Below are 10,326 nucleotides of genomic sequence, written 5' to 3' on the forward strand. Positions count from 1 at the left end.
GGTGGTTTGTAGGCTTCAGTAGTTGGAATCACTATGATTCCTGCACAGGTCTAACATTAGCAAAAGGAAAATTGGACTAGAAAATGCATTATTTAGTTTGAGAGTTGTTAGGGTTGTTGTCCAAATAGTATCTGAAATCTATCCTTTAGATTTTAACATGTCTGCTATTAAAATATAAAAGATAACTCCTATTGATTAGGTAACTTCCTTAAACTTTGTTGTTAGTTGGCTTTGGGAGGAGCAAGCTAGCTCTAACCCCAGAAAAAAGACCTTGAGATGGAATCCTGAATTGTGAAAGGTGAGGGAACCAACCTGGGCAATTGGAGGACACCAAAGAAAAAGCTTCACCTGGAGCTGAACTTGAAGAAACACATATATTAAAAATACAATCTTTTTGTAAGGCCCTTTTCCAGGGCCAATAAAATTTATATAAAAATTATGAGTGCAACTCTTGGTATTAATTACAAGTATTTGGACACAAGATCACAGAGTGTCAGCACTAAAAGGGACTTGGAAAACTCTCTTTTTACACATAAAAAAACAGACTTGGAGACTAAATGACTTTCTTGTCTAGGGTCAAACATGTGATGTCTGAGGTAGAATGTGAACCCAAATTTTGAGGTTCTAAATCTAGTGTTCCTTCTGATATACTGTGCAGTTTTCTCCTTATAAACTGGGTGCCTTCAAAAAAGCCATAGATGAAGGCAATCCTTGCAAAGATCTTTTCCAGTAAAGAATAGAAAAAGCTGAAATATCAGAAATTTAAGGACTTATTTTGAATGAATAATAAAACTTCTTTTAAAAACAACTTTCATTTGACACCTTATCATATATCCTGTGAGTTAAAGGCACTGATTTTAATTAGAACCAAAGACATCAACAAGATTTCAAATTTTTCCAATTTCCATTATTCTTCCTGCCTAACACATTTAGCTTTGATGCCAGACTTTTTTTTTTTTTTTTTTCCTTTTTCTTTGTACTGAATTAATCCAAAAGCAAAAAGCTTGCAGAGCAGGATGAGGCCAATCTTGCTCCCCCCAGGCCAAATTTCTTCCCACTGGTTCTCCATCTACCCATCATATTACAAGCCACACCAAGTTACTTAAAAACAGATTCTTCCTCTACCTCTTACCACCAAATCCAAATAGCCTGTAGCAATGAGATCAGCCTTTTTTTTTTTTTTAACTCACCCCTACCATATTAGCCTCATAAAACCTGAAGCAACTACCCTGAAAAAAGTTTGCTTTGTTATTAAACTTGATCTTTAGATTTTATGGTATAGGAGAGTCTTTAGTGAATCTCAAACTTTTGAGATGTTTGTTTATTTTTTACTCTTGGTGGAGGTGAGAAACAGAGAGAGGAGAAAATCATTTTAAAATTCCAAAGGAGAGGGCCATGAAATAAAGAGCAGGTACTTTATAAGCATGTGTCTTGCAGTTGAAAAGATACTGGACTATTTTCACAGATCAAAAGGATGCCATCTGCAGGCAAATAAATCATCAGACCACCTATGCCCTTTCCCCTATGATGACTCCCCCCCCCCCAAAAAAAAGCAAACAAATAAACACATACCCAAGACACTGGAGTGTAGGAAGACAAGGTATTTCTTATGAAATATTAAGTCAACTCATCCAAAATGCTGGTGCATTTAATGTCTTACCTTTCTGGATAATGAAAGCAACCTCTGCTTGTGGTTCTTATTCTTTTAAAAAAATTATTAGGGGGCAGCTGGGTAGCGCAGTGGATTGAGAACTCAGATACTTTCCAGCTGTGTGACCCTGGGCAAGTCACTTGATCCCCATTGCCTACCCTTACCACTCTTCTGCCTTGGAACCAATACACAGTATTGACTCCAAGATGGAAGGTAAGGGTTTAAAAAAATTATTATTCAGATATTTTATTTTCCCAATTACATATAATGATTTTCAACATAAATTTCCCCAAAATTATAATTTGGGGAAGATAATTTAGAGGGGACGATGATCTAAATTGTCTCCCTTCCTCTCTTTCTTCAGAGATCATGCATGTATTAATCATGCAATAATATACTTCCATATTGGTCATTGTTGTACGAGAATACGCATATAAAACCAAGACCCCAAATAAAACCATAAATAAACTAATGTGAAAGATAGTGTGCTTTGATCTGCATCCTGCATTCAACAGTTCTTTCTCTGGAGATGGATAGCATTCTTTGTCATAACTCGCTCAGAATCATCCCAGATCATTGCATTGCTGAGAGTAGCCAAGTTTTCACAGTTGATTATCGTATAATATTGCTATTACTGTGTACAGTGTCCTCCTGGTTCTGCTTCTTTCGCTCTGCATCAGTTCATGTAGGTCTTTCCAGCTCTTTCTGAAATCATCCTAGAGCACAATAGTATTCCATCACCAACACGTTACCCAATTTATTTCAGCCATTCACCAGTGGAGGGACATAACCCATAATTTCCAAATCTTTGCTATTGTGGTTCCTATTCTCAACCTCAGGAACTTGAGCTAATCTTTTGCTCAAAATAAGCCACTATTAAGTTCTCCTTCCTTTTTTTTTTTTTTTTTTGGCCTACTTAATTTATGAGTGTCTATTTCCAGGAATTTCTGCATTAGAGATTCCTGTTTCCTTGACTGCCCTATTTCAGTGAAAATCTTCCTTCACCTAGTTGCTCTCCTCCTCTGTTTATCCTGTAGGTCTAGTCTGGGGGAGTTCAAGCTTGCACAGGCAACATCCCACTTCTGTTGAACTAGACAGATAGCCGAAGACTTTGAAAGTGAGAATTTAACACAGACTGAAAGTAATCTTGATGCAAACTTTTAAAATGCATACATTTAAAAAGACCCAAATAATATAATTTAGATTAAATAATATCTTATTCTGGAAACCACTTCTTCCACATGCCCTGTAAGTATTATCCTTTTGTAAGCTTCCACAGCCCTGGCCCCTTCTTCTGAATGATCAGATTAGAACCTTTTATTTTGAGGAGGGACCTAAACCAGCCCTGTCCTTAATTACTCTCCTTGTTTTTTCTCCAGACTCTTTGGATTTCTTTCTCCATCATGGCCCAGAGGAGGTACTTCTCACCTCCTTCTGTGTTTCTTTTTTTGTGTCATCTCTCATTTCAATTATAATTTTTTTTTTAAACCCATACCTTCTGTCCTAAGACAAGAAGAGTGGCAAGGGCCAGGCAATTGGGGTTGTGACTTGTTCAGGATCACACAGTTAGGATGTGTCTCAGGTCAGATTTGAACCCAGGTCCACCCAACTCCAGACCTGGTGCCCTATCCATAATGTTACCTTGCCACCTTAATAGACTACTTACAGGCTTGCCAAATTACAAATATCATTTTGTTTGATCCTCATAACAATCCTTTGAGGTAAGGGCTATTATTAGCCTTATTTTTCAGAAGAAGAAATAGAGGCAGACATATTAAGTGACCCGCTTGTAAGTGTCTGAGGCAAGATTATTAAACCATAATGACAGATGCCCTGGTAGAGGGAAGCTTATATGGCAATACTTAAAAATTGTAATGCTGTTTGAATGATATTAGTTGTCTGAGACCACAGAGAACCACAGAAGTTAATGCATTTTCTAATTAATCTTCCTGGTTTCTTACCACCTTTCTCTACTTTGAAAGCTTAAGAGCTCTAAATATTTTAATGTCTTTTACGTGTTATCCTTACACTAAAGCCCTTCTGGTGCCATATTGTGGAGGCAACTCTGAGTTGTCAAATCTGAGACTCCTGGATTTGTAAGTTTTGCCAGGTTGCCCCCAAGTTAGACAGAAGGTTTCCAGGACAGGACCAAAAGTTAGGCTGCTAGTCATTACATTTTTGTGGTTATAAGAACATTCAAAGATTGAATGGTGGGGTTTTCTCCATGCCACTACAGCCACATTGGTGAAATCATAGATCCTTAATTGATATCAGCATCTCTTTTTGTGATATCAGCTTTCCTGGGCTTGTTGTGTCTGCGAGGCAGAGAGATGGATGACAGACTACAGTAGCCGAATTGTACGTAGAAGTTGTGAAATCTAATGTAGGGAAGAGAGAAAAGACACCAGAACATTGCAAATGCAGTTTCAGATGGTCCAGTATATCTGTGGAATACCAGTACATTTGTGGAAATGGTGCCAGGGGTCTTAATGGCTTTGGCATGTGGAATCCAAAATGCAGTGGTCCTTATGGCTTAGAGGCAAGGCTGCAAACTGGTTGTAGCTAAAAAATTTTAGTAATACAATAATTACTAAATTATTATGTAATTACAATAGTAATAATAGCAAGCATCCATATAGTGCTTTAGGGTTTGCAAAGTACTTAATATATTTTGTCTTTTTTGACCAACCAACCCTGTCGGATAGTTGCCGTTACTATTCCCACTTTGCAGATGAGGAAGCTGAAACTAATGAGGTTTAAATGACTTTTTGAAGGTTACACAGATTAATAAGAATGTGAGGTAGGATTTGAACTTGGGTCTTTCTCAGTTCAAGTACAACACTATGTTGTGGCATTTGGGTGTCCTATGTTATAAGAAAAAAGAGCAGGGATTGGTTGTATAAGTGTGGTGGAGGAGAGCAAAGTCAGGCATGGTCTGATATGCATCCTAGAGTTTGAGAGGGCAGATTTTTCTTCTCTCCCTCTCCCTTTCCACCATCTCTTTCCATCTCCATTTCTTGACTCCCTCTCTCTCTCTCCTTCACCTCCCTTTCCCTCACCTCTATTTTCCTTTCCATCTCTCTTTCTCTTTCCCTTTCCCTTTCCCTTTCCCTTTCCCTTTCCCTTTCCATCTACCTTTCCATCTACCTTTCCATCTACCTTTCCATCTACCTTTCCATCTACCTTTTCTTCTCCCTCTCCATCTCCATCTCCCTTTCCCTCTCCTCTCTGCCTCTCCATTTCCCTTGCCCTCTCCTCCTTCCTTCCCCATATATTCCATTTTAAAACCAATTATTTGAATTGGTTCTAAGGCAGAAGAGTGGTAAGGGTTAGGTAATTGGGGTTAATTGATTTGCCTGGGGTCATACAGCTAGGAAGTTTTTGAGATCATATTTGAACCCATCTCTGGTTCTGGCTCTCAATTGCCTGAGCCATTTAGTTGCCTTCTAGGGAAGGCTGATTTCAAAGAGTTCAGAAAAAGATTAAGCAGAATCCCATGGCTCTAAAGGTTTGTCATTCAATTGTTTCCAACTCTTTGCAATTCTATTTGGGGTTTTCTTGGCAGAGATACTGGAGTGGTTTGCTATTTCCCTTTTCCAGTTTATTTTCCAGATGAGGAAAATAAGGAAAACAGGGTTGTGTGATTTGCCTAGGGTCATAATACTTGATGTTTGGGGCTGGATTTGTACTCAGTTCTTCCTGACTCCAGTCTCAGTGTTCTATCCACTGCACTATCTGTATTTTGTTAGCATCCCTTTTTTAACTAACAGCCTTGTGGGTCAGTTCTTAAGAAAGTCTAGGACGTTTCAAATAGTTATATTATGAGGCCATGTTATAGAGGCAAGAAGAAATTTCACTAGATAGAGGCAGATATTTCTCTCTTTAGATGTTACAGAATTAGCAGTTTTCCTGATAGCCCTTTAAAAAAACCAATCCGAAAGTATCTGGGAAGATTCTTTTACCTAGGAAAATGACCAAATTATCCAGCACTGCTTCCTAGGCAGAGGGTGGTAGTGGTGGTCCGGAAGACGTGTTGCAGGGGAAAAGACTTTGATAATTTATTCAGAAAATGATCATTTAGCTGGGGAAAAATGACATTAAACTGCTTTTTGAAATGATGTGGAAATAGAAATGGATTTTTAGGGTCCAGGGGCTTGATGGTTCTAAAGGACTCTTCCAGCTCTAATATCTAATCTTTATATCTAATATCTTACTTTTTCATATCAGGCTTTAAGATGGATAGTTCTCTTTACTTCCATTATCTCACTCAACTCTCACAACCCAGGGAAACAGAGTTTTAAGTCATCATTACCCCACTTTTGCGATTAAGGAAAAACAAGTAACTTTCCAGTAATTCAACCTCTTGTAATTCTTTGATCCTCTGATATTTTCTAATAAAAAAATAATGTTTACTTTTTAAAGCCTTTATTGTATATAAATTATTTATTGTATATAAATCAATTTATGTTCCTCAGTTTCCTCTTCTTTTTCCTCTTTACACACTTCTTTTGGCTTTTATTTCCTAATGTGTCCTAAGGCTTAATGTTCATATTCTTCCCATAGGATGACCATAAAAACACAGATTTAAAGCTGAAAAGGGACATTAGAGGTCATTCAGTCTAACCCCCTCATTTTACAGATAAAGAAACAGAGGCATAAGAACCAAACAACTGGGAATCAGTTAGAGCCAGGGAATCCAACCCTGAACTCCTAACTCCAAATTCAACTGTCTTTCTATCCTATTTTGTGCTGCTCTAGAATCTTGTATCATCTTATAAAACCATTTATCTGTTGGTGGGTGAGAGAGTGTACATTGTACTTTTAAGCAGTGGTTTTGTAAAAGAACTTACCATGTGCTGAAATGATATACAGGTGTCTCTGTGCTAATTCCCCTGTAAAAAGCACATGTAGCTCACATGTTTCTCTGTCCATGTCTATGTTTGTCTGTCTCTCTGAATAGATAGATGGATAGATAGATCTAGATAAAAATAAATAAAAATAAAAATATGCAAATTAAAAATTATTAAAATATATATTTTTCTTCCGTTGAAGGAAAAAGGTTTGAGGAAGGGGTTTGTTAAAAACAAAATTCCAGGAAGGTTATGCCCTGTATGCCTGTATTCTGAGCAGTATGTAGCACAGCACTCCAGAAGTCCTTAGTATACATTTAAAAAAAGTCAGCAAATGTTCATGGCAACATAACTCAACATTTAAAGTAATATTAACTTAATAATAGAAACAGCTTACCTTTATCTAGTGTTTTAAAGGAGGTATTGTGGTAGAAAGAGTATCGGACTTGGAATCAGGAGAGACTTGGGATTTTAATCCTGGCCCCTTGTGACCATGGACAAATTATTTCACTGACTTGATGAACAATAGTTTCTTAATTTTAATTATTTTTAATTCTCATTTTAGAGACAAATAGGGTTAAATAAGTCTGAGGAGGCCAGATTTGAACTCAGGCAGATGAGTTTTTCTTAATCTGTTAAATGGGATTAACAATGCTTATGCTACCTCCCTTAGAAGGGAGTAATAGGGAGAATGGTTTATAAACCTTAAAGCAATTCCATAAATGTGGAGCTGATAGCATTTAATGTTTATAAGTGCTTTTGTTACATTCTCATTTGTTGATGCCATTCTTAGGGTCATGATATTTACAACAGCTCTGTTTTCATTTTCTAGCATTGAAAACTAGAACCTGTTTTTCCTCCCCCATAATTATTATTATTGTTGTTGTTGTTATTGTTATTATTATTTTGGCCCTTTAGTCCAAAGGGAGGAAAAGTAACAGGATAGAAGATCAACTTTATTTTAATTTAATCTAAATGATTTAGGATTTGATAAATGAGTGATTAGGAAAAAATAGACATAGGGATTTGATGTTTAAACAGAACAAGTCAGTGCAACTAATTGGTTGATTAAATGTAATTTATCTTAAATAACATTTTATTGGTATCACTAACTATATTATCTTTATTGGAGAGTCAGACTATTTCATCATATGTTTTTGTTAATGAGATGAAAATGTTAGAGGAGATAATTATGCTGGAAACTTCCTTATCTACTCTATTTCTCATTAATGATGGCATGGAAGAAGGATTGATTCTGATTGTTCTTTCTTTTCTTTGTTCTTTAGGGCCGACATGTCAAGACGGGTCAGTTGGCGGCTATCAAAGTCATGGATGTTACTGAGGTAAGTAAAGGTGGGGGGGGGGGAAGTAAATTGAAGGAAAGAGAAAGGAGTGAGTGTGTGCGTGTGTGTTTTCACATGGATATGTTTGCACAAAGAGGAAAAAAGGGATCTTGTTAAAGCCTACTTTTGTACATGAGAAATCACCTTTTCAGATTGCCCTCTCGTGACATGATGTATTCAGGAAATTTTAGGCGCCAGTTTCCTTAAATTTCTGCAGATGGCTTCTAAATAACTGAGCTTCAGTAGCATCCCAATAAATAAATGAATGAATGAATGAATGAATGAATGAATGAATGAATGAATGAATGAATAAATAAATAAATAAACAAACAAACAAACAAACAAACAAATAAATAAGTAAATAAACTGAATGCTGANAATGAATGAATGAATGAATGAATGAATGAATGAATGAATGAATAAATAAATAAATAAACAAACAAACAAACAAACAAATAAGTAAATAAGTAAATAAACTGAATGCTGATGTCATCTCTCTGGCAACATAATTGCATTTTTTTTTTCTTAAATGGAAAGAAATAAAACGATTTCCATAAGGGAAGGTTAAAGTCATAGGAACAGGGAATTTATGGAGATGAGAAGGTCTTCCCTAGTGTACTATGCTGCTATTTTATTTTTAACATGAGGGAATGGGTTCAGTGAGGTTCCCAGTGGCTTGAAAGCAGAAACATCTGCTAGAATGATGAGCAGATTGTTGGCAAAAATTTAGTAATGAAAGTGGTAGTTGAAATGGTCTCTGGGGAGAGTTATAGCAGCAAAACTTTAGATGGGAAAAAGGGAAAGTTAACCTAAACTTAAAATAAAACATGTATAATATGTATGTGTCTATATTTAAACCTGCTTATTTTAAATATAGCTTTAATTTACTGTATTCCAAAAATTACCTATTTAAATTTTATTAGGGTATTTATTTATAAAAGATTTTGGAGTATTTCCATATTTTAGTCTTCATTAATTATGGCCATAATTCAAGATAGTTGACTCAGTCAGTCAATTTTTATTATTGCTCCTCAGTCTAATATTTTTGTCTGTGTGGAGAGACATATCCAAATCCAGCCAGGTAGTTGTTGTTCATTCATGCCTGACTCTTCATGACCCCATTTTGGAGGGTAGTCTTGGCAAAGATACTGAAGTGGTTTGCCATTTTCTTTTCCAGCTCATTTTAGAGACAAACAGGGTTAAATGTCTGAGAGAAGATTTGAACTCAGGCAGATGAGTCTTCCTGACCCCTGGTCTGGAGCTCTACCTATTTCACCACCTAGTTTTAGTTACTATTCTTTATTTCATATCCTATCTCAGGGTCCTGCAGAGAGACAAACTAATTATTCTGGTGTCTGTAGTACAGGGAAGCAAGTACTCCCATCTAGTTTATTATGATCCTTATTCTTTGTAACATACTATATAACCTGTTTATATTTGCATTTTTGTAACAGTAATTATATCCATTAGAATTAAAGAAGAGAGGATACTGTAGTTTCTAGGCACAAGTGAAAGTAAATTTTTTTGGATTTTTTTTTTTAACCCATACCTTCCATTTGAGAATCAGTATTATGTATTGATGGGTTCCAAGGCAGAGGGAGCAAAGAGTTAGGCAGTGGAGGTTAAGTTGCCCAGAGACACGCAGCTAGGATGTATGTGTGAGGCCAGATATGAACCCAGAACCTTTTATCTCTGAGCCTAATCTGATTCTCAATCCACTGAACCTGTTTTAATTATACAGAGAGAGAGAGAGAACTAGCATTTCTAAAAGGAGAGGAAATATTTTCCTTATCTACTAACATGATTTTTGTTTTAAAATCACCAGAGTGGATTTGCCTCAATGGCATAGTCTTTAAAATTTATTTTTTTTAATTTGAAAAATGTAATGCAGTGACAAATAATCTTTTTTCCCCTTACTACCGTGGGGGTGGAGGAAAAAGAGAACATCCCAATCCCTTGTATCAGATAGGCAAAACAAGTTCCTGCTTTGACTGTGACCAAAATCTGTATCTGTACATCTATATTTACTCTATCTATACCCTGAGTTCATAACATCTCTTATTAGGAAGTGAGTAGCATATTTCTTCATGGGTCCTCTAGAATTATGATTGGTCACTCTGCTGCCAGATCTTTCTTATCACCTCCCCACAAAAAAGAGATGAGATTAAGAATATGCTTCTATTAAAATATAATCCACATGTAAATAATAATTTTTTATAAAGCATTTTGAAATTCTCTCAATTCATCATTTTTCTCCTTTGTGATTCAATGCTACACAGGCTTATAGCCTAGAAAAATGATAAATTTAGAGTTCTCTGTTTAGCCTTGAAAGGAATATTGAGTTGTGTAATCAACTATAGCATTTCTCCTGTTATAAGGATGTGTGGGGTGGAGTGGAGGGAGGGAGGGAGGGAGGGAGAGAGAGAGAGAGAGAGAGAGAGAGAGAGAGAGAGAGAGAGAGAGAGAGAGAGAGAGAATAGTG

General features: G+C 36.3%; 1 protein-coding gene across 27 annotated transcripts in view; it reads left to right on the plus strand.

The window, feature by feature from the left end:
- The window catches only part of MAP4K4 (mitogen-activated protein kinase kinase kinase kinase 4), a 271,949-nt gene that overhangs the window by 131,042 nt on the left and 130,581 nt on the right, over positions 1-10,326 (plus strand). For all 27 annotated transcript variants that reach the window (XM_044670438.1, XM_044670444.1, XM_044670439.1 and 24 more), the window contains exon 3: positions 7,788-7,844. In XM_044670438.1, the coding sequence (XP_044526373.1) occupies positions 7,788-7,844 (57 nt within the window). The remainder of the gene's footprint in view (positions 1-7,787; positions 7,845-10,326) is intronic.

Source organism: Gracilinanus agilis, chromosome 3 (genome assembly GCF_016433145.1).
Source record: "Gracilinanus agilis isolate LMUSP501 chromosome 3, AgileGrace, whole genome shotgun sequence".
In the NCBI taxonomy this organism is placed as follows: domain Eukaryota; kingdom Metazoa; phylum Chordata; class Mammalia; order Didelphimorphia; family Didelphidae; genus Gracilinanus; species Gracilinanus agilis.